Genomic DNA, 25,876 nt, shown 5'->3' on the forward strand with positions numbered 1-25,876 from the left:
CCCTTCACACACCCAACCTAATATTACCGGTGCAACAAAAATTGCGAGAAATGTCGGAGCCATCCAGTCGCACAGTTTGGAGCCAGATGCCAGCTCGGATGAGGAAGACAAAGACGTACATTGGGCATGTCCAAAGTCTGGCCCGTGGATCAAATGCGGCGCGTGTTACGCCCACAGACTCCAGTCATAAAATACCTGACCCTCAGCACTTTCTAAAAACTGTGTTTATGATTTATTGATTGCAATTGGCTACATTCAGTTATAAGCAACACTATGAAAAGCTCCTTTTGTGACATCTTTTCGCTCATTTCAAAGTTTTCTGTAAATAAAAAAAAGCAAGTTGACTTTGAGGGCCGCTGCTTTCAGGACAAGTGGAATTTGGAGGATTTTTTAAAGTTAAATACAAAAAATCTGGGTCTGCCCAAAATACCAAGAGGCTGGTTGTTTTGAAGAAGTTCAATATCAAGAGGGACCACAGGACGACAAATGCTAACTACACTGAACCAACCGGGACAGAATGGTGAATGGTCTTCAAACAGGAAGTTCACAGTAGTGTTTTTGTTGTTGTGTTTTTCTGTTCTACGTGAAGAAATTAAAAGCATGACATTGCTTTTAACGTGTTCCACATTGCTTCTTACACTGTTTTCCTGACAATCTATATATCATAAACACTTGTACCTTCTTAGTCAGGTCTCTTCATTAATTGAGTTGCTGCACGCGTCTGCCGTACCAAAGTAGCAAGTAAAAAGTGTCATACCTGACGTTGATGCAGGCGTTTAAAATTGGTCCGTGAAATATAAAGTCTGAATAAGTTAATTATTGCGATGAGGATTGAAAAGCGTTGGATTTTTATTGTTGCTCCTCCCGTTGCTCTGCTCCGGTCTTGCAATTTGTGGCCAATGGCTGACGTAATCTTTAGTCCCATGGGTTTGTTTACAAGTTTTGGTTCAAATCAGAAATGTCAGAACGAGGGCCAGTCTAAATACAGACCCAATGGCAAGTTGGTCTGGACTCTGTCCGGACTGATTTTTCCTGTCTGAATACACCCTTACGTCGTTAAATTTAAATTCAATGTCATCCTTTCAACGGGCTTCACTTTTTCTTTCTTTGAGCAGGTCTTTTCCTCGAGATTTAACACCAAGAACAAAGTCATAAAGAGATAATTAAAAGCATAAAATTCTCCTACGTTGAGGCAAACTTTTCATTTTACCCACACGCTTAAAGACTTTTTTTTTTTTTTTCTTCCTAGTGGCAAAAGACATTCCCCTTGGCAAAGGCACGCACTGGCATATATGTGGGCAATTTGCCCTTTAAATGTACAGCAATGATTTAGGCCTCCAGTGGCCTTTTGCAAGTTCGCCTCAGTTAGAAAAAAATCTGATGTGAAGTGTACGTTAGCACAGCTCCGAAAGAAGAGAACACAACAATCCCAACACACACATATTGCCTCTCGTACATCAGCTGATTATGATAATCAAAAGGGGGATTTGCATACTCTGAGGCCAAAAGCACAGTTTTGTTTTGAATAATGTATCGCAGAGGAAGAGAACAGTGGTGGGATGCATTGAACGGCTTATGGTGCTAAAGGAAAAGTCTAATAATGATGAATAATGAATACTCTATTAGGAAGTGTGCAAGTGGGAGTGTGACGGGCGTTTTTCTGTGTTTGCGTGCTGATGGGGAGGCCACACAAGGTTCCCCCAGAGACAAACTGAACGAGATCAAATGAGAATAGGCCAACATGTCCACATCACAAATGAATTAAACGGCAATCTAGGCTAACCAAACTTCAATGGCGAATCGGTGGTGGGTCAATGCTAAACAATTATCCTCCTGATGTGTTTAAGCTGTGTTAAGTCAAACAGATGGAAGGATAGAAGAGACTGTTTTCAATACTGTTTGACATTTCTCTGTGAGTACAGAATGAAAGGGAGTCCCCCCCCCCCCTTCACACTCACACAGTTGCTGCAAGAATGGGTTTGATTGAAAGTTCAGACGGAATTTAAAACCTGTCTTTCCTCTGAAGTCACTTTGCTGTGCGGAGGCTGGCAGTTTTCTGCTTCTGTGTGGACTTTATGTCTGAGTGCCTCTGCAAATTGAAAGGTGTTGTTTTTTGTTTTTTTTTGTTTCTTGTGTGCGTCTTCAGTGATTAGAGTGAAGAGCGGGCAGTCGGACGAAGGCGCGCAAATTTGCATGCATGTGTTAGTCACACCCGGATGAAACACTATACAAGCTTTTGATGGTCGGTGTAGTTTTACAATTTTAAACGGTTTCTTTGAGCGCGGTGAAGAGACATCCTGACTGATCCAATGTGGAATTCGTGTTTTTTATGTTCAAGATAAGTACATTTAACTGCTGGCTTTATAAATTACTCATTGCATGTTGCTAATTGAGCTTTTAGGATGTTTGGAGCTGCCATAACTCTTTGTGGCATGGATTCAACAGGGCTGCTTTAAAACGTCTGCAGAGTTCGTGGACCATATTAAGGTTTCATGCAACTGATGTAGATTTATAAGATAAATCTTAAGCTAGCTTCACGTCAGGCTTGTGAAAAATATGCGCATTCTTGAACGTGCATTTAGCTCATGGTGTTCACAATGGACTGTCACCACCCGATACTAGCGTTTGGTGAGAAATGTCAAAGTGGTGCAAATCTCCCGAATGTTGCTCCAGGCTTGTTCATTTCGATACACTTGAAAGACTTGGCGTCACATAATTAACAAACTACAATTATCACTTTCTCCTCCATGATCACTTTTTAAACGGTTGACACTTCCGTGTATAAAAAGTGACGCCATCCATACGTCTCTACCAAATCCGAGTCTCTGATTGGTCAAAGTTGGACCTGGTTTAACTTGCATTGCGCACTCAGTGGCCACGTCTTTTGAACACGGAGCCCGTAAAAACTTAACCACAGCACCCCAAAACATACATGTGACCCTTAAACACGCGTTTTGCCCTGGTAAGTGTGAACGTAGCTTCAAGCTACATCTCTATGGTGTGTGTCAGTCGCTTCATCAGAGCAAAAGCTCCGTTAAGGACAACTTAAGGTTAATGTAGCTTAATTTGGCACACCTTTATGAACTTTGGATAAGAAGATTAACAAGATTAACAAATGTGTAATTTAGCCGCATAAACTGAATTCAAAGAGAAGTTTTGATCATCTTGAAAAAGTAAAAGATGACTTTAGTTCCATTGCGGGAAAACTAAGCATCATTTTATATGTCATTCAAAGTAATCCATGCACAAATAAACTTGTTACTATTAGTTATTTGAGTTTTTTGAGCTTCACTTAGTTTAAACCAGTCAGACAGTTTTCTAAATTCAATAAGGCATTAGCACTCTAGACTGCAAAACATTTGATGCAGTTTTTTTCCCGTTTAGTTTGAACTGTTCACTAACTGGTAATAAAAAAAACTTTATTTAAAAACAGTATGTGTATATGTATATAAATATATATAAATATATATAGATGGAGAGATGGAGAGATATATAGATAGATAGAGAGATAGATATAGATTAGTGCAATCATACTGTAAATCTGGATTTAGGTTTTTTTTTTCTTTTTCTTTTTTATATTCTAAGTCACCCTTAGCTGTCTGGCCTCCTTTTCTCTACCCTTGTTGTGGTGTGTTTCCATATTCTGGGGTTATAACAAATTAATGTCAAAATGTGCTGTTTATTTCTTTTATCTGATACAATCACAGATTTTTAGGAAACATTATATCAGTTCACATATGAGTCCAGCAAACAGCAGTATGACATGCAACATAATCTTATTCCATCCATGCATTCTAATCTAATCCGATAAACATACAATATAATCTGTAGTAATTCCTCTATATGTCCATCATTTGTAATATGGTATTTGTGTAACTTTGATACATGCGAGACCCCTTGGTTTGAACCAAACCAAATCATTTAACAAAGTTACATAATTTTGGAGCTGAACTGACATTTTAAAAGAATTCGTGCACAGTTAGACTTTTATAAAGAAAAAGCTTTTATTTATTTTTTTAGTCTTTTTAAGAGATTACTCCTGGAAAATCCTTCATGCTATTGTGAAAAATGGAAAATTGAGACAAAAATGAATCATCCATCTTCAGCTTTGGATGCAATGAATTGCTGTGGGGTGCTAAAAAAGGATCTACTAGTCAGAAAAGTTTAAAAAATCTCAAAATTAAGCTCATGTTTTCTAAAAAATGCATGACCAGACATGTTTTGTTTTCTGTTTGGGATGGACATTGTGACATAAACTATGTGGACATCCGACAGACCTGCTTCTTTTTTCTCTATTCTTTATTTGTCCATTTAAAGTTCTGCTCTGTTCGAGGCTGCTCTGTGTTGGGTGGGCTGATTGAATGGATCCCCATGATATCGTTTGCTCATAGCAGAACCAAGCCAGACCTTCTTTTAGTTGCAGTTCTTTCTTTGTTCAGGGTTCTACTGGGTGAACTGGGTGGGTGGAGGGAGGAATCTGGTGAGGGAGGGGTCCCATCTGTGTGTGATTGTCCTGTGTTTTTTGTTTTTAATAATTTTCATTTTTTATGACTATTTTATCTGCTTTTATGTTAAGTGCTTTGTGTTTTTAACTGAAATATAAATAAATATAGTTTGAGTAAGTTTGAGTTTGAAAAAACAGGTTTAAAACACAATTTTCATCAGAGTGGGTCTTTGAAGTGTTTTACAGTGCATTCCGGAGCTCTTAGACCTGGATGAGCAATCACTGTGGTCCAGGAGGGAGTCAGAGCACAGTCATCTGATGTCAGAGCTAATCTCAACCATCCCAGGGAGGTGTTGACTTTGGTTATTAGTGGCTGCGTAAAGGCTGGCCTTTAACCTGATTACCTTCTCTCCACTTCCTGGCCTGCTCTCAAGCTTGCTCTTTTCACTCCAGGTCAACTGCTGTCAGAACTTCGAGGGACGCAGAGCACACACACATATATTCAGTCGCACATTGGCTCCTTGTCCACTCTTGTGTTGAAGCCTTGCCAAGTGGAGGTTGTGGCAGGCCAAACTCAGAGTCATCACACAGCTTTCTTCAAAGGGCAGATTAGGCTCAGTTTTTCGCAAATTCTAACAAATTCCTTGTCTGGAAAAAAGGAAAACTGATGCAGTTCGATTGCTTTTCACATTTTTTTTATATATATTTGCACACAAGACATTTGAAGATAAAAATAAAATTAGGATTCAGTGTTGTTGCGTGGGTTTTCTCTGGGGTCTCCTGCTTCCTCCCACCGTCCAAAAACATGTTTTATGGGTTACTCTAAATTGTCCATAGGTGTGAATGTGAGTGTGGGTGAATGATTGTAGCCCTGCGAGAGACTGTCCAGGATGTCCCCTGTCTTCGCCCACAAGTCGCCAGGATAGGCTCCAGCAACCCTTTGACCCAGAAAGGGACAAAACTGGTTAGATGAATGAATGAATGATTCAGTTAGAAATGATCAACCATATTAGTGTCTCGTTAATACGAGTAGATATAACTTTGTACGTTCTCGTAAATCAAAAGGAAAGAGTAAAGCTGCATACACACCCGGCATGGGATGCGCATTGAAGGACACACTTAACATGCCTTTAGCATACGGTCGTCACGATGGACTCTAGCGCATGTACTCATAGTTGGAAGAGGCTTGGTGCCAAATGTCAAAACAGTGCAAAGTTTTTGCAACTTGCTCCAGGCTTTTTTCCCCCCAGCTCTGTTAACGTCTTGGTGTCATAACATTCAAAGGGGGCCTGGCGGCAGACATGATGGTGCCCAGACATCCTTAGCTTGAAGTGAAATTTCTACAAGTTTTTTAGACTTTTCAGAACTTTTATTAAAACATTTTAAAGTAAATAAACGATAACTGTTGCTAACTCCTTTTTTCTTGTTACAAATCTACCCATTTTACCCCAAATTCCAGAGGGACCTGGTTGCAGATAATATGACACCCAGACATCATTTACCAGAAGCGGAAATTCCACAAGATTTGAGAAATTTAGCACCTTAAATTAAAACTTTTTAATGTGAATAAAAGGTTTAGTGTGCAAGATGAGTTTAAAATGGGACAAATATGGTCATCTTTTTATTAACATCGTTTCCTTAATGCGATTAACGTGAATCAGTTTTTGTTTTTGTCGTGGAGAAAATCGTAATCTTTGCGCTGGTATGCAACACTTTACATTTGTAATGGGTTGCATACCTATGATTGCATACGGAGTCACGGTGTGTGAAAGGGCATAGCAGGTTTTGACAGAGACATCATTGGTGTTAAAGGTTTAAAGCTTAAAGCAGAAAAAAATAACTGTTAAGGGCGCCAGTTAAACCAGTCATTTTTGACCAAAATCAAAGAAAGTATTTTGAACGAAATGGGGGTGGGGGACATGAACTTCCAATTCCAATCAAAGACTTCCGGTTCCGGCTATAATTTCGGGGCACAAACCGCAAATATTTAATGCTCCTTCATGATCACTTTTTTTAACAATTGTCACGTCTGTGTGTTGAAAAGGACGACATCCATACGTCACTACCAAATCGGAGACCCTGATTGGTCAAAGATCTGGTTAAACTTTCAATGCTGGCTAAATGGCCGTGTGTTTTGTACCGAGAGCCTGAAAAAAGACTGAAAGACATACTGTAGGTACTGAAACGAGAGTTTTGAAGAGTTTTACATTGGTTGTCATAGACTTTTCATCAGAAGTGGTCCCTCTGACTCACGTTTCCGAGCCTGGTGTGAACGTAGCATAAGAGAAGTTAGACTTTACAATCCCAATTTGCAGTTCGATATAATATAGTAAGTTGAGGTGATAATGAGTCTGTGAAAAATGATTTACTCCAAAAATTCACATTGCTTCTTTTTTGAAAACATTATATTTATCCTCATAGAGGCTATAAATAGGTAGCCGTTTTTTTTAAAAAGGGAATCATCCTCCATACCCGCTGATCTGGGGAGATATTACATATCATTTTGTCACACATTTGGGGATACACAGGTGGACATGCAAAAGCTACACATACCTTGGAGCAAAACTCATAATGTGATAGCAGGAGGTAAGCTGGCCACCAGGCACGGTTTCATTTCAAACAGCCTCACTGGAATCATATGGGCCTTGTCCCAAATTAATTTCCCAGCCTGATCGGCCTCTTTCTTTCGACATCTCTCTGAGTTGGTGGGACCTGCTCCAAATCGATTAGCTGACCCCTCTCCCCTCTGCCCTGCTTGACATCCCTTGACTGTTTTAACAGGGCAGGTTTGGTCCTGTCCCCCCAGCTTTACATCCTTGGCTCGTGGTTGTCCCATAAGCCTCTGGATCTTTTGAAGTCACCAAAAGGAGAGATGAAAAGCTCCCCCACCCACCTCCCGCGCAAGCTTGCCAAAGAGATTGGGAGATATTCTCACACCTGCCTGCATTCCCTTGCAAACTTTCCCTGATGTGCTGGGGGAATTGAACCTCGATGCCAATCACGGGGCTCAGTGGTGCCCTGCGCTGCTTCTGCATGCCCACTGGCATTTTATGTGAGCCGCCAGCCGCTGTTTTTTCACGCCGCCTTGTTTTCTAGCTAGTGCAACCTCATCTCCTTTTTCGGGCAGCCGCACACACACACACAAACACACACACAGATGCTGAATTTGCATGGAAAACATCCACATTCATTAGGCTAATGCATAGCCGTGAAAAAAGAAACATTTTCTTGGTGTTTTTATGATTGATTGTGCGGCAGAAATGCAAAGTTGTGTGTATGGGATATTAGTTATTTAAGTGATTTAGAGGTTGGCAGAGAGTACTTTTCTCCCTCATTTCATGATTTATGGTTATTGCAAAAATGTGAAATTGAGTATATGAGTATAAGCATATTACCTTATGATAATATAAATAATTGAGGAGATTTAGGAGGCTGGAGAGGCTGGCTCCTGCATACACATCAGCAGAAACAAAAATGGAGGCTTATCAGGGTAAATTATTCTTCAAGCAGAGAACTCCAATCAATAGAGTTACTTGTGTCGCCAATGTTTTTTATATTGTTAAGCTGTTGAAATGTGGGATTTTATAACTAAGAAGTGTAAAAAGCAGGTGTAAAATATTGGGATGGCTATTTTTCTAGGCTGTTTCACTTCTGAAGCCATGAAATACTCCTACTTATTACACCTGAGTAACTGCGTTTCCCTATTATACTTTTCATATTAATCTTGAAGGAACAGATAGGGGTAAGAGGTCATCCTTAAATGGATTTGATATCCTTAGGCTGGGCTCTTTTTTCTTTTTCTTTTTTTGCTTTGGAATGACTCTTAGCGGTGCTTTCAATCAGCACTGCCACCTCTCACTGTGGTAATGATGGCCGGGTTCTTCATTAAGGAGCTCGTTAAGTCTCCTCATTAAGCGGTGGGGCTGTTAAGACTTTGATTGCTAATGGCTCTTCGTTAGGAGAAAGACGAACCGGGCTCCTGTGGTGGTCCTGACCAGTTGGAGGTTTTGGTCAATTGGCCCCAGTTGGCCTCTTCTGAGAATGAAAAGAGGCCCTAAACTTACTGCAAGGTAAAAAATCAAACCGTTTTCTGAAAAAAAAAAAAAAAAAAAAAAAAACTTTATTGAATCAAAACACATACATGTACATATTTGCCTCGTTTTCTCTCTCCGATTCATCTTTTGATCTATTTTCAAACCTTTCCCGGTGGTCTTTTGATTATGATTAGGCCGTTTCTCGACAAAATAATGAAAAAAAAACAACAACAACTTGTCGTTTTGTAGGATATTGTTTATGCAAAGCAGCAGGAGGTCATTAGAAATTCGCCTCTGAGTTGTGAGCGGATGAAACCTCTGCTCATTTCCCATCATTCCTTTGTTTGCACTCTCTACCATTAACTTACAACCCCTAACCTAACATTAGCGGTGCATGTATTAAAATAGTTGTCAAAATAAATGATCAACCAAATGAGGAAGGGAATGATTACGGTCTATGCAATTCAACAGTGAGGAGATGAAACACAATTTTATTATAGGAAAAGCCCTGACTAAACTCTGGCTGGGTAAGTGATACCAGGCTGAGCACTAACAGGCGTGACGTCTGCAAAACCTGTTTTCAAAGGGAAAAATGTATCAATGGAGGAGTAATATTTTTGGGAACGGCGTTGTATAACTCCCAATTGCTAGTTAGTAGCTAAGGCAAATCTAAATTTTACGAGAAGTGGAAGTTTTTGAAGATATAAGGTTTTCATTATTTGGTGTCATGGCTTCAGTCCTGAATATGATGACTTTTTGCTATTTCACTCGTAAAAAAAAAAAAAAGTTAGCACTGCACATGATCAGAGTGAATACATATAAAGAAAAGCTCTAATAATAATGAGTAAATACAAAAAGAAAAAAGAGGAATTTATGGTGAACTTTTAAAAATGAATTTGTGCTGAAATCATCAAAAAAAAAAAAAAAACTTTAACTAAACTTATCAACCAGCTGCTTGAACACTAAAAAGTTTCTTCAAAAGTTTTTTTTTTAAAGTCTTAATATGGACTAATAACAAAATATAATCATTTAAATGATTAAATATCCCATATTATTGGAGTTTTAACTTTGAACCATAACTGTCGTGATCCAGTGGTAAATGAGATCAGGCTTTTGGCTGGAACTTCAATGTTTGATAAATAAACTTAAACATGAAAATACTGTGAAAACAAAGGCAAAAAATATTATTTTTTTCCTTACCTAAATAAATAAATGTTTGCAAAAACATTTATACACAAAAACAAGTTCAGAAAGCATATGAAGAAAGAAAAAGCAGAAGACCTTAAATGAAAACATTAATAACAAAAAACGGTAAGAAATATGTATTTTTGATCCATTCATCAGCAATGGCCTTCCATTTTGGCCTTTCAAAGTTACCAAAACATTGTTAGCTCCGCCCCTGTGAAAACCAGACACCTATACAAAGGATCAATGACTTAAATATAGACAGATAATTGAATTCAGTGCTTTAAACAAAAAAACAACAACAAAGAAACACACAAACGAAAGGGCACAATCCTCACACAAACAGCTTTTTAACAGATTTTATTTGGGCTTTAGTTTACCCCATGTAGACAGCTCTTGTTAAAGGGTTTAATGGCATTTGTGTCATAACAGAGTTACCTCGAAGACACATCCACCAAAATTCTGCTTGATCCTAGTGTAGATTATGTGAACTTTAATATCCTGAGTTATGATATTAATACCTAAAGTTGTGTCAAAATGTTGAAGGGAGATGTTTGGTTATTATTATTTGTGATAGTAAATAAATGTGCCTCGGGTTGGAGGATCAAAGCTCTGCTATTTAACATGCAGAAATGTCTTAGAATATTCTCATCACTAAACTCAGAGATTCCAACTCAGTGAGTTGCTGGTTGTGGAAACAGTAAGAAAATACAAAAAGCTGCTTAAAAAATCTCCTTTTCTCAACAAGTAAAGACAAAAGTTAATAAATATTTATTTAAATGATTCAGAATGATTTTTGTTTTGATGCTTCACACTGCTACTTTTCTCTCTATGTAAAACGCTTTATTCATTTTTTATTTCATTATTGTTTTACCAGTTTGCTTATTTGCATCCCTAAAGGAGTTTAATTAGGTTATGTGTATGAAAAATTGTTCAGAAATCCTTAGGGTTAAGCACATTTTGGTGAATAGAAGCAAAGCAACAAAAAGTTTTTGTACTTTTTATTTAATTTATTTTGCTTTAATATTATCCTAGCTAGTTTGCGGTGACAATGTTGTACCATAACAAAACAATACACACCAGAAGTTTTTTTCTAAGTTCTCTACAGGTTTTCTATTGTGATTCATCAAAGAATAGAAAGAAAAATCCTACAACTTTTGTCTGGATCATTGACTTTATATGAGAGCTCAATTCAATTCAATTCAATTCAATTTTATTTGTATAGCCCAAAATCACAACAACAGTCGTCTCGATGGGCTTCGAAGTGAAACATGAACTCAAAAGGATCACGAATACAAAGAGTTCAATAGTAAAATACTAAAATGAACTAACAAACTGACTAAGCTATACTGGCATCCCTGCCCTTAGACCCCCCTTCGCGGTAAGGAAAAACTCCCAAAAAACCGGATTCCGGAAAAACAGCTGGACTGAGTGACCCCCTCCAACCTAGCATTCCAAACAGGAAGTACCCACTGGCCCCAAGAAGCCAAAAGCCTATAGACTTCTATTCAGAATAAACATTCTTCTTCTGATACCTTTTTCAAAATGAACTTGATTTTTTTTCATGATTTTTTTTCTTTATTGCAAGTTAGACAATTTATAAACTGACCAATCAGACGCCTCAATAACTGCATGTGATGCCCGCTGGCTCCCATCTCAAACTTTTGACAGATTGTCTTTCAGTGGTAGGGGTGTGGACTTCCAACGAACTCCTGATTGGTGGCTGTAGTTGCCACAGAAACAAAGACTCAGACCAATTTTGGACCAATCACTGCTTACCGACGTCGCTTGGCTCCAAATGGCGGTATCTCGCGACTGAATCAAACCTTTTTCAATGGGTGACGTCACACTCACTCAGTCCAGTTTTCTTATACAGTCAATGGTCCTGATGTTGCAGGTGAGCAGTGCAAAAGAAACAAAGTAATTATATTTTTGACAGAAAAATATGTCAGATCCAACAATACCAATAATTTTGGCTGTGTTCAGTCTTAAGGCTTATTAAATGAATTGTCTGACACGCTCAAGAATCAAAGTCTTTCCTGTTTTCCACACCAGCACAGACCTTGACTTCTTGACAGCACAACTGGAGATTCAGCTTTTGATTCTTTTCTCGACAGTCTGCAAGCGGGATAAGAAATGAAAAAAAAAACTTTTATAATACTTGAAAAATTAAGGAAACATTTTCCAAGCATTTTTTTGTAGTTTAATAAACAAAGTGGAATTTTGAGTTGGTAAAACCTAATATTGCTGACTTTCTCATATTCAAAAATTTTAAGTTAGGTCAACGTATTTATTGGGAAAAAACTACTTGTTATATTTGAGTGGGTAGTACATTTAAAAATAAATGTAGCAAATTTATAATTCTTTTTCATACTTTCATTCTTTTTTTTTATAAGAAAATAAGAAGAAAATAAACATTTTTGGCTTACAGTTTCTAATGGGCCAGTTTTTTTTCGTGCAGTTATCAAAAATCTTTTTTGAGCCAAAGTGATTTGATGCATATTTGTATCAATGGGTTACCGATTTTCTTGTTTAGCTTTTATAGCTGACTGAATAGTCCATCTCTAATCACACTGTAGTGATTCACACCAAGTTTCACTTGCAAATAAACTGAAACCCTTGTTTTGTCTTTTTTCGAGTTTAACATTCATAGTTTGTGCCGCGCTGCTTTTTGTCAACATTTTGCTCTGACTGCTTTCTCAGCTAAAAACACACTTATCATATTCTGTGCCTATGGACGCTGCCACATCCATGCTATTTTCTTCAACAAAATACAACGATCAGCATGGAAAATTAACTTTTCAATTTGCTGCATCCATTTTCTCTTCATTTAGCCAATCTGCTTAGTTGTTGCCATGCAACAAATGCATCAATGAGCTAAAACCTCCTATCCTGCATAGCAGACTCTCCCCCTGTCCTCTCTCCATCAAAAGCCCCAATGTCAGACCTTTTTGTTAGAGCGGCTTAATTTAGTACTGGATATTTTTTTTTGGTCACAGTTGCAATTCGATTGAGACAGGTGAAGGGGTAATGAGATTGAATTTTGATTTGGTTGCTGCATCCCGCTGACTTGTCTATCTCTCATGGGGCAGAGGACAGTGTGGAGCGATAGCTGATATTACCTTTCCCTGCATGAGAGGATGCCGGTCGCTCTGCTAGCTTTGCCATCCTACAAGGCACTGATCCAATAAAATACAACATGGGGCTGAGATCGATACCCAATGTCCCACCGCCACGCGCCCCTTCTCTCTTATTTATACACACTTATTAACCAGGGAATAAATGATTGATCTACTGTTGATTGTATTTTTTGATTTAGTGCTTTCAGTGTGTTGTCACTGCTCACAGCTGCTGAGAACTAGATAAGGGCTTTAGGACTGGAGAGGAGAAATGGAGTTCATGAATGCTTGTGTGTTTACAGATGACGCACAAAAAGTGGACAGCAGGATTTTGATAGAGAGCTGTTTTAAACATTTCTTTCATCCACTTGTGTTGAATTTCAAAACATCCTTGAGGCACACTGAGTATAATCTGCTTGTTTTGTGTTCACCAACTTCCTCCATAGAAAAAACAACAACCTTAGTTTTTAACTAGTGTTTACCTCCCTCAAATGTATATTTACATATGCATTTTCTGTCATAAACCCTTCATTATTTTACGTACATGTTTTTGTCGATGCTCCTTCTTTGTTCCTGGCTGCCACTCATCCCCACTTTCTATGCCCTTTAGCTCCACACTGACATGGACAGAAAAGATGGCCGCACTAAGTATATCCTGCGAGGCGAGGGGGCCGGCTCTGTCTTTGTGATCGACGAGAAAACAGGTAACATCCATGTCACCAAGCCACTGGACCGCGAAGAGAAGGATGAGTACCGCCTCATCGCTACAGCCATCGACAGGCAGACGGACCGAGCTCTGGAGCCGTCATCCCAATTCTTGATTCGGGTGCAGGACATCAACGACAACCCCCCGGTCTTTGACGAAGGCCCCTACAGCGCCACCGTGCCAGAGATGGCAAATATAGGTAAAGAAGTCCCAGAATGTATTCTTTTTCTTCTTTGTCTTTTCAAAGGATACGTATTACCTTGTTAAAGAAGAAGTTACTTGTTGTCATGAGACTTGTTGTATGACAAGATGTCGTGATGACTTGATACTATAAATCTAACAAAATAATTAGTCTGAACGGACAGAACATAAATGTAAATCTAACTCCTGATCAAAATAAAGTACTAATTGGTGTAAACATTCAAAATGATGGCTGTTTCATCTAATGGTAAATGCTGGCAGCAATAAAATAGATTATATGGTGTTAGAACCCAGTGATTGACATTAATTAAAACCCAAATTACCTCAAGTCAGATATTTACAATTTATGTTACTTTAGCTGTGCTCTAAACAACTCTTAACCCTTTATATACATTTGTATCATGTTTGACAAGAATTTCTTAGACCCCTTTCTCATTAGCATGATCCAAACCCATTAAAAACCCATTGGATAGAACTTGGTCTACATTTTCTGCCCTGCACAATCCTTTCACTAGGGACGGTAGAAGGGCTCATTTCAAAATGGCGGCTTTCGTGACAGTTTTGGCGGGAAAAGTTTTATCTAATTTTTAAAACTTTATTCATTGTTTTTTATTTTTTAAATGACTACTTGTTGTATTGCAATAATGGAAAAAAAATGTTGATGATTTATTGTTTAGTATCCAGTTACACCATGTTAAAAATATATGGATCAATTTTGAAAGTGAGTAAATGTGGGCCTTTTTTTCATGAGCACTAGTGTCAATGTTGTTGCATTTTAAACTAAGATTGTTGTAAACAAATACTTACCAAATCACCCAACATATCATAAGTGATAGTAGACATACTGAAAAAATTATTATAGTAATTCTTTGTGGAATGTATTAAATGGTTTAAAAAGTGTCTTAATAAAAAAAAAAAAAATCTTTTAAGTCTTTGGTTAGGTGGACTGTACAGGGCTAAAATTTATTTTTTCATATTTGGTTCATAAGAAATAAATTTGATAGGTAAAAAATAATGAGCACCATATTGTGAACACAATTTATCTTTGAAAATACTTTTTGAAGAGTACGCTAGATTACACAGCACTAAAACAATGTAGAAACCTGCAAGTACTGAGTCGTTTTAAACACCGGCTTTAATACCATGATATAATCTGCACTAAATAAGTAATGCAACAGTATCATATGAACGGAGATCTGGGCAGCAGCTGTGACCGAAAGACATTTTATTACCAAAAAAAAAAAATGCAATTTCTTCTATCAGAATACCTTTGAGGCAGCAAACTTAAACAATAAAACCTTTAAGTTTGATTGACCGCCCCTCCAAGCAGTGGACTTTAATTAGTGCCAGGGAACATAGTAAATTGTGTGATGTTACTGCTCACATTTACATGAATCTTAATAGAGTGCTTTTGTGACACAAATAAGACTCATTTTCTCTCCAGTATAGAAGGACTTTATTATTTCCTAATAAATGTAGAGAAAACACTTGTGTATGCGACCACTTTCCAATTAAGCCTTTAAAAGGTCTGAAGAATCCACTTAATGCTCAACCTAATATGGAATAATACTTAATGTTTTTCTATTTTTTTCTTTGCTTGTTTGTGCAGCACAGGGCTATTGAGAATGATGCAGATATGTCTCCTCTGGTAGTTTACTGTCTGTGGAAAATTGGTGCTGGGTGAGGAACAAGACTGTCCAGACACGATATTTCAGCAATCAGGTGCCTCACCTGCAACTGTAATCAGTCTTATCCAAAAAAGAGAACAAGATGCTGGAGTTATGTGAATGAGAACAAGGTGTTCTCATAAAAGAGGGTTTACTCTCAAGAGATCTCCACCAGCCAAAATAAAACTACTCCTGATGATGCACAAATCTGTGCTCTATTAAATTGAAAACACTTGGCATGGAAAGAAAATAGTATAACAAACCATTGGAAAAGTCTTTAAAACAAGGTGGTTATGTAAGTCTATTCAATAGAAAATTGCTTCCTTTTGAAGCCTGTTGAGCTTTTGAGGAATTGGAATATTTCATATTTCTGGATTGGTTTAGAATTTGAGAATTCACTGTGAGTGTTCTAAATAGATAGTGCACGAATGGTGCTATCTATTTGCACGAATTTCAGAGAATCCAGGAATCTCTCGTTTCATACATGATTTTTTTGGTTTATTAGTTTATTTCAGGCAATAAAAACAAAGGGAACAAAAGCAATCAAGACACCTCAATAAGGGAACTTAAAGGATGAAACCAGAGCAGTAGAGCTACCCGATCCTGGTGCCTAAGAGCTCCCTCCCTGCGTGTTCTCCGGCTATTCTCCGCTGTACTCGTTCCTTATTCGAGATTTAAACTGACTAGACACAAAGATCGTCAGCTGAGCATCAGCTGGAAGGTTATTGTTTCTCTAACTCTTCTTGGAGGTTAGATTAGACCAAATAATATTCAAATTTACGATTACTGCATGTGTACAAGGCAATGAAATGTAGTTAGCTTCCAACCAGAAAGTTCATTTTCTTATATAAACAAATTCAAATCTTCAAATATAAGACAATATGCACAAATAGGAGCAAATGATTGGCTCTACAGATGCTAGTATGATGAATATTTTCTAATTTATACATTAACTACATTAAATACTTCAACTACTTTCTTGTCCATCCCTTTTTTTCTTGTTCTTTTTACCTAGCACAAGTCAACTCACACTGAATTTTCTTTTTGCACAAAATCCCATAGTTATTGTATTTATTGTTTTTATTTAATATGTATCCACCTTGCAACCCGTTCTTGACCTGCCAAAGTGCTGCGTCTGTCACTGTGCTGTCTAAGGACTATTTTTTGGTGGACAAGGCAACATCATTTCGTTCGGTTCGCATTTCTGATTTGGTACACGAAGGACAAATAAAGAATCTAAATCTGAAGTCATTTTCATTCAAGTAGTCAAAGGATTCAAAGGAGTTTATTGTCATAAGTACAGCAAGGAGACGGGTGTCCCTGTACAATGAGATGCTTACTTTGCTGTTTGCTCCGAATGCCATAAGGTTTAAGGTAAAATAAAAGAGTGGGTAGGAAAATTTACAGGATATATGAAACATTCACACCAAATATAGAATAAACATAGTGGTGCAATAACGAAGGAAGGTATTGTATTCCATGAAATAATTATAAACGATTTAGGGAGAGGTTAAGTACAGTTAGTGATACAAATGAGCAATAGATAAAAACCATGACATAATCAAATGTAGAAGTATACATTTAGATCATTGTGCACGAATGACAACCATTTGACCTTGGTTGATGATACAGGAAGTTTAGGTTGCAATTGCTGCTAACCAGGAGTGCAGGAATTCAATTTCCCCATTATTTGGTTTAAACCTCGTTTTTTGGGTTACTGTTCTATTTTGGTTGTTATTTGATTTGTGTATTACAAAACACCAACAAAAAACAAAACAAACGTATTTGGTTATAAGCGAGTAGCAATAAAGAAAAACCCTGCTGTAATGTTATAAGCCAATAGGAAATAAATCCTTCTTATGCTATGTAAATACCGGCCATGTGTGGCGCGTTCGAGAACATGCTGGAGATGGGTTTTTGAATGTATATATGGAGTTCACACTGAGCTGTGAGCTGCTATTCTGGCACATGGACTCACAGTATGTGGAAAATGTTAAAGCGGTGCAAATCCTGTGAATCTTGCTCCAGGCTTTTTCTTTTAAACCGCTATTCCGATTAATTTACAACCTGGTGTCGTATAATTTTGGCCGGGAATTATACGACAAAATTACTGTTTTCTCCTTCATGATCAATTTTCAACCGGTTGGCACTTCCGTGTTTTGAAAAGGAAGCTCACCATATGTCATTACCAAAACAGATTTTCTGATTGGTCAAAGCTCAACTAGTTTAACGTTTGACGCGCCCTCCATTGCTGTAAATTTTGTACGTTGAAAACTGACTTAAAAACTATGACTCGAGAGTTTTGAACCCGAAAGGCCGAAGCGGGCAGATGAATGCGTTTAAATAGACTCTTTTTAATGTAAACACACTAGTATGCAGTAGGGATTCAAGGATTTACTTTTGCCATGATTCCGTTCAATGATGAAACATAGGGTTCAGTTTTAAACCAAGAATTGTGGCATCCCAACTGCTACCCACTAATTAACAAACAGAAAAAAACTCTTTACTTTTTCATATCCCATGATTTGTATTTGAAAAGTATAGAAATGATGCACAACGGCATGTCAATAATGCATCAAGTACACAGCTTATCTGAACCACCATGTTTTTTTTGCCTTTTGCTGTTTTAGTCTTTTTAAAGCTCTTGAGTACCTTAAAACTTTCTAAGTTGTGATTGGATAACCCTAACTTGAGCATACTGGTGATCTGAATTAGCCTGACTAAAAGGCTGATGCAAAAGGGATGGTTGAGAACAGATCCCCTCCTTTCCCGTTTCAGTCAAAAGAAAACTTTTGTTCATTTTTAAAGATTCTTGAAAAAGATTTGCAGGAATGTAGACTCTCTGTCTGTCATGTTGGAGTCAGTTAGAATTGAGTTCTGATGACTTCAAACGCCTGCCATCAAGGGTGTTTCTTGTTTTTTCTTGTTTTTTCTTTTAGTCACTCATACAAGGTCAGAAATCTTGTTGGAGTTAGTGAATGCGCACTTGCAGATCTTAAGATCTCAGTTAAAACCCCCCTAAAACCAAATGCAAATGGGAATCTAATTTAAATCCAGTGCGGGCAGAATCTGTAATAAGTCAGATTAATGGCTGACTTTTAATAAGACTGTCATCAATGCTGCTTTTAGGATGTATGAAGCCCTCCTTTTATGTTGATTAAAAACCAGTGGCCATTTTACATCAGTAGGAACATTACGATACATGCAATCTGTTTGCAGCAGCTAATTCAAAAGATGTGCAGCTTGTGATTATGCACAAGTCAAACAGTGTGGGTTACAGTAATGATAATATGATTTTTATTATTATGGGAAGCTCCTACGTTATGCAATCATCTTAATGGTTTTAGGAGGCCATTGTTCTTATTTCGACATTTGTGCTCATGCTTTGAAAGCAAACCATAAAGACTTTAACAACTGAAAAACAATCGACTTAATCACTTAAGTGACAAAACAAAAAAGAAAGTACAAATATAGTACAAAGCACCATACAAAGGGCATCATCCGTATTTTAGAGATGCTGTCTGTTCATATTTAACAACAAAAGACCATACTGCTGCTTTTGGACTGCAATTTCTCGCAGTCTATATGTATTATTCTAGCACATTCTTTTCAAATGGGATGAAAGTTATGTGACTAACTGAAACCTCCAACTACAAAAAATGTACCACAGGAACATTTTAATTTTTTGACTGAAGGCTTTCTTTTCTGTGGCCCAGAATTCCAGAACAGGTGGATATTCCCAAAGAAAGCCCAGCGGTTGTGATAAAAATAAATTCTTATGGTCTAGAAAGGCCCAATGCCCTTTCACGCACAACCCTCTATTTTATCCGGGCTGGGGACTGGCACAGGGGGACCCAGATTTGAATCCCCTTGAGGCTACATAGTTAAGTTGTAGCATGAAGGGTCTTGTCCAAGGACCCACACTCATCGTGCTCCTTGGAAAAAAACCCTGGTTTCCCGTGCGTTAAGGCACACCGTCAATGAGCGGTCTATGTCTTATAAGGCGCATTTATTATATGGCGCATTTTGTGAGACAAAAGAGTCAGAGTCCATCAGTCAGTCAGACTTTATTTACAGTGATGACCAGTGTGGCCTAACTATGTAGCAACAAGGGGGCTAAAGTCTAGGTCTCCCTGTGCGCGTCCCAAGCCTGGTAAAATACAAAGTTGTGTCAGGTAGGGTGGTAAAAAACTCTGCCAAACCACTTGTGCAAATCAGTAAAAGCTGATTTGCTGTGGTGACCCCTGAGGGGATATGCCGAAAGGGACACAACAACATGTAATTGGGTCACATTCCCTGTTGTGTTCTGGGGTTTACCAAAGACAACTCTGGGTTGTTATCAATGGCTCTTTTTCTTCATTTTGACACAAAATTTAACCCCATGGGCCACAGCAGTCTGCATGCACGCTTCATCGTCGCGTGCTAGGTGGACATGGTAAGTTTAAGTACCATCGGACAGAGTGACAAACACACAGGTACAAGGAACACAGTAACTAGTTATAATACTTTTGGTGGAATTAACCCACTCAAGACAAACCATTTGTTACATCCACGGTAACTCTAAAATGTGTTTTTAACACTCTGTACATTAACCACGTTGAAAGTGTTAGCTATGTTAGTGCATTCACAATATCTGTAAGTCCCAAAATTGTAAGCAACAAGTAAACAAAAACAATCCAACATCTCTATATGTTAGCTGCGTTACCCTGTTCTCAATAACAACCAAGCAAACATTTAGACAAAGCGCAATGTACCTCTCAAAATGTGTTTGACATCAGTAAACACAACCACAAAAATATATCTCACTCCGGACTATAAGGCAACCTTTCTTTTTTTTAAAAATTAATTAAACCTTTCAAATATGTTTTTTAGTGAGGAAAATATAGGAAGTTAGTAAAGCATTGACACTGAATGCAAAATTTGACCAATTGTGAATGATAAAATACAAAATTATGACATCCACCTTTTTTTGAAGACAAGCCAATGCTTGTTACAGTCACAGTGACATGATAGTGTTTCTGTCACTGCAGAAAATTGTGTGTAAAGTGTTAGCAATCATTGTAAAAGGAATGAGGAAAGATAAGAAATTGTGTTTATTCTAATCCTCCCATGTTGCAGTGAGATGTTAACATGACGATAACAATTTAGGTTTGTGATTCAGCTCAAAGCTGTTGGAAACAGTTTGCATTTTCAAAAAGTAATCTTCCTCTAAACTCCATCACGCATCTTCGTGAAAAGAGTTCTTCAAAGACAACTTTTGCCTCCTAACACTTTTAAAGCAAACTTTTAAATGTGCCTAAAGAGAGAGCATTATTCAGCCCTTAAACGGGTTAGTTCAGAAAAGTTCAACAGATTTGGCCTGAGGTCCTTGCCATCTGCCTCCGAAAGGTTTTCTGTCCAAACAACCAGGTCCCTGTTGTGTCGAATTGTTTAATTCAGATTAGAATAATAACCCTGCCAGCACCCTGCCGGGGAAGAGTCCAAAGGGAGCAAGTAAGGGAGGCGAGCAGTATTTAGTAATCCTATCATCTTCCTCATGAGCGTCTGCTCCTCACTGCAGCTCAATCTTGAGATTGAGTTGGTAAGTCAATCAAGGATTCAATATTTACTCGATAATTTAATATTTACTAAAATGTTTTTGCAGCTTGCATGGCTGAGGAGATATTGCTGCGGTGAGGATCCCATCAACGACTCGCTACGTGAGACATTCAAGGGCGAGGTTCGGGGTTGGGATTGTGGCGTTTCCTTCTCATGTGACAGAGAGACTCAGGGGCAAAGAGCTCTGGAAGTGAGCCAGTTCCCTCCTTCCAAACAAGTGTCTGCCAAGTGTTTTTTTTGTGGGTTACACTCGACTGGGTGTAAACATCCGTCGCATGTGTTTCCGCACTGAAATGGGAAAACGGTTCACATCTTAATTTTACACTCACTTGCCAACATTAAAAACGCAGCACAACCACACATATTTATCAGCAAGGAATTCCAAGTTCTTGTTTCCCTCAAAGGACATGAATCTCGTCGTAAGAGCGTTCCAGCGCGATGATTGGCAGTGTGAGCCGTTGATCCTGGTAGGCTGTGACTGGATGCATGGCACGGTTGAAAGAAAGCATACCAATAAGTCTGTCTGCCTTGCACTTGTTGCATCATTCTTAGCCATACTGCCAATGTCACATTAAGTTTTTTTTTATTGCTGTGAGAGGAAAATATTTCTGCCTACTTATCTATTTATGTCCTCTGGATGTAATAGAGGAAAAAAAAACTTTGATGAAAAGAGACCAATAAACAAATGCCGAACTGAAAGCTGTTTCATTTCTAGATGTCCTTAAATTAAACATATGTCTATTAAACTGTGAGTACGCAACTAGTTCCCCGTCAACTAACACTGTTGAGTAAATGCCCAATACAAATAATACATTTAAAAAAGTACATTTTAACCTGGCTCAGTTTCCCAGCAAAACCAAAGATTTACAAAAAATGGACCAACTATGGACCTTTGAGAGTGAGTGTACTGATGTTACTCCAATACCATTCATCTTGAGGAATGCATGATAAAAGTCCTGACCTTTTTTCAATGTTTTTGCTTTCTAAAATAAAAATGATCCCTTGAAACTCCTGTCCAATTGTTGATGTTGACTAGCACAACATAAATCGGAGAAATCAGATACTGCTGTTGAATTGCCGCTCAGTAGAATAATTTGAAGACAAAAAAAAAATAATCAAAACAAGCTTCTTAAATTGGTGGTTTGTAGGCCAGATGAGTACACCTCCAGTCCTGGAGGACTTGTGTCCTGCTTCTCCTCTATCTCTACCTTTGCAGCTACTTTTTTAGCAAAACACGTCTGGTCCTGATATTCAGAAGCAGGTAGGCCTGGGAAGATAAACAGGAAAACAAGCTGGCCCTTAAGGACTGGAGTTTGACACCTAGGATGTAGGATAATCATTTGGCTCTCAACAATGTGGTAGTCAATGCTCAGTGTGCTCGCTTAGAAATTAGACAGCTCACTTATTAGCTTTCTACTTTGTACTGTGGTTTGCCTAGATGTTGATCAATTCATATATTATTTGTTCACTCCATAATATAAAAAAAGGAACGAGACTCAAAAGTTTAATAAATTCAGGCCTCTTTTTTCTAAAGATGATGTTACATCTGTTTCAGGTTACACTAGTTCCTGCTACAACAAAATAGCTAAACCAAATCCTTGTTTGCCTGAACCTTCCAGTTTAGAAAGGTTCAGGCAATTCAGGTGAGCCTTTCCACTCAAAATTGGACCGTTACGGCTCATGCAGGGTGAACAACAACAATACAGCAGTTAATTTTTCTTACTTGCCTTTTAGTACTTTGTCTAAACAAAGCATTTAATGTTGTTTGAGAGAAGATTGCAAGCGACGAAGAGTAATGCAGTCGCTTTCTTTTGTGGTAATGATCTTCAATCAATCAAAAGGTTTGGTTAACCTACAACCAACGGGTACGATTCGGGCCGGCTTATATGGGTCCATTTTGTAAAGGAAACGCTCAAAATACTGGATTGGACCGTATCATACCTTTCAGAGGAAGCGAGGCTTTTTAGTGTTTAAATGCAATAATCTACAAGTTTGACATTGACACCGGAGAAAAGCCTGTCTGTAGGGACGACAGATGATTGTTGAAGGACCCTAAAGTTTTGTTCAGTTGGATAAATTGGAGGCTGTTTGTCGGAATCACATATGTATAATTTGTTGGCTAAATCGCCTTAAACTGAACGAGCCAAACCTTTCTTTCAGTTCTTTCCATCGACGCCTGTCAGGAATGTTTTGGAGGCTGTGGTTTAAACCAATGCAGAATTCTCTGTAGTGCCGTCTTCACACACCTTCTGTTTGCCATCTGTGTGCAACACCTCTACCTGTAATGGATCAGTACTGCAATCAGTGGATGTTATGCCCCAGATTGCACGTTCCTTCACACATAGAAATGCACACAGACTTCTCTTCGCCCCCTTGTGACTCTGTTTGGGCTTTGATCACAAACAGGCTACCAGCTGCTACCTTCCTTCTCATCCACCTGCGATTCCCCAGGGAATAGTCATTTTTTGTCTTAACGTATGTACAAATAAGCTTTACAAATACAGAACAAATAAGACATGTTTGCATTCAATCATGTGGTCATGTATTCTTACTTTTACCCCAACTATATATATATATATATATATATATATATATATATATATATATATATATATATATATATATATATATATATATATATATATATATATATATATATATAAAACGGTCCTCCCAAATTGACGGCCCGTGATCCGTAAAAAGAAGATTTACGGGAATGAGAGGGAGGCTGTTGAAGAGACAGACGGCTTGATTGAGAGCAGGAGCAAGAGGGAATTGGAGACGGAGATGAAGAGAAATGAAGTGAGACAGAGAGAATCAGGGGAGTGTTGGGGAGGAGGAAGGTGAGTGGCAGGATAGAGGAGAGTGGGGTGGAGTATCTGTGGGGGCGGGCTGCAAATGAAGAATTTGTCACACTTCTGCAGGAAAAAAAAAAGATGGAGAGGAAAAAAAAGTGGCAGAGAAAATAGTGGTGGTTGGATGAAGCATTCATTCGCCCTGTCGTAGTCTCTTGGCCAGAAAAACAACTTTGCCTTGTTTCATCCCCCCCCCCCCCCTCCACCTTATTTATTTGCTTTGTTCTTGACTCAATTTGCCTTTCCCTTCTCTCCTCTATCCCTCCTTGTCTGTCCTCCCTGCAGGCACGTCTATAATCCAGGTGACAGCAACAGATGCTGATGACCCGACGTACGGGAACAGTGCCAAGCTAGTGTACACACTGGTGCAGGGCCAGCCGTACTTCTCTGTTGATCCCCAGACAGGTGAGTGTGGGCGTTCTCATCACAACACGCACAGGCAGAGCAATGCAAAAACCCAGGCAGATGTTGGAAAGTTGTGCGTTCGCACAGACCCTGTGGAACTGCAAATATACTCTGGAAGAGCAAACAAGTTCAACCGCCTGTCAGGATGGGTGTGCACATGTGTGTGGCTAGAAAAAGGGGGCAAAGGGACACGAGCAGGTGCGCATGAGCGTTCAATCAAAGGGGGAACGAGTAGAGTTTGCCGCTTGCTCGCGCACGCGCTCACACACTTTTCCCACCGGTGTGTCACTGAGTCTCGCAGTCATCAATCTTTCCTACTTCCCTTTTCCCTCCTGTGCCCCCTTCAAACACCTTCTGCTCAAACAGGGAGCCCCCCCCACACATTTTGGCTCTCTCCATGAGCAATCATACTCCCCCCCTCCTGTGTAAGCTGGCTGGATGGTTTAGGATCCGCCTTCAAAAAAACACAGCGGACGAAGGCCAAATCGGAATTCATCCCCTACCCCCAGGCCTTCTCCCTACCCCTCCAACTGTTGGGGCATTTGGAGGAGTAAGGTTGTCCAAAATAGTTTTTTTAACCCTTGTGCCCAAGACACTTTAACGTTGGGAGTGGGGGTCATCTGGACCCTCACAAGAACCTTTTTTCTTCAATGATTTGTGATCTTTACTGGTGTCCATGGATTACATGAAACCCTATTCACCTTTATCCATCTTTTTCCTGGAAGGGATAACACATCAATGTAAGAGGTGGGGTCATTTTGACCCCACAAGATAGCACAAGGGCTAAGCATCCCTCATGCTGTGAGGGTGTTCCGTGTAGTGCTGTGCTGCGGAGGAGAAGCGCTTTTTTTTTTGCATTGGTGTGCTCTGAAGCACATACGTTTACTTTTAAATGTAGGTAATGACTTTACAATGAAAGTACCCAGTAGTTACACAATAAGTACCATGTAAATACCACTTAAGTACACAGTAAGTACTGTACCGTAAAAGAAAGCGTTAACCTGTTTATTTTAGTATTACCTTTTTAAAGTTAAAAAGTTATGTATGTCCGAGCGCTCGCAGCTCCGCGCTAGCGTAGCCGACTGGCGACTATTGATGACGTCATCGAGTGGGAGTAACGTCCAAATTCAAGGACACTACTTTTCCATAACTCCCCGTTTGGAGGGCTAAATGTAGGGGTAGGGAGAAGAATTCGGCAGAACTTTAGGATTTTGACACTCAGCTGACAAATGACACATTCAAAGGCAAATGCCACGCCAGATTTTAAACTTTAATGCTGAGGAAATTACTAAGAACTCAGAAGATTCAGTCGCATGTTAGCATCTGTCTGTTTAAAACCACCCAAAGGTAAATAGTTTTATTGTTCAGTGAGGCAGGAGGGGTCTTGTATTTTTGCTTTTTTATGATGATTGTTTTTTTTTTCTTTGCCTTATACCTTGGGCTCATTTGACTCAGAGATGGAAGTCTCGCTGTATAATGCTTTTGACAGACAGCATGCATAAAAATAAGAGCAGAACGTGTGTTCATGTTACCCACATGGGTTAGAAGAGGCCAACACTTCTGCCTATTTGAAGCCTCATTTAGCAATTGGCTGCCATGGCATGAGTAAGTCACGGTATGTTTTTAAAAAAGCTAATTGCAAAATGTAATCATTATTCCACA

General features: G+C 38.7%; 1 protein-coding gene across 2 annotated transcripts in view; it reads left to right on the forward strand.

Moving 5' to 3' along the window:
- Nucleotides 1-25,876, forward strand: part of cdh24 (cadherin 24) — a 246,994-nt gene that overhangs the window by 110,799 nt on the left and 110,319 nt on the right. For both annotated transcript variants that reach the window (XM_011486562.3, XM_020710942.2), the window contains 2 exons: nt 13,393-13,687; nt 24,095-24,214. In XM_011486562.3, the coding sequence (XP_011484864.1) occupies nt 13,393-13,687; nt 24,095-24,214 (415 nt within the window). The remainder of the gene's footprint in view (nt 1-13,392; nt 13,688-24,094; nt 24,215-25,876) is intronic.

Source organism: Oryzias latipes, chromosome 17, assembly GCF_002234675.1.
Source record: "Oryzias latipes chromosome 17, ASM223467v1".
In the NCBI taxonomy this organism is placed as follows: domain Eukaryota; kingdom Metazoa; phylum Chordata; class Actinopteri; order Beloniformes; family Adrianichthyidae; genus Oryzias; species Oryzias latipes.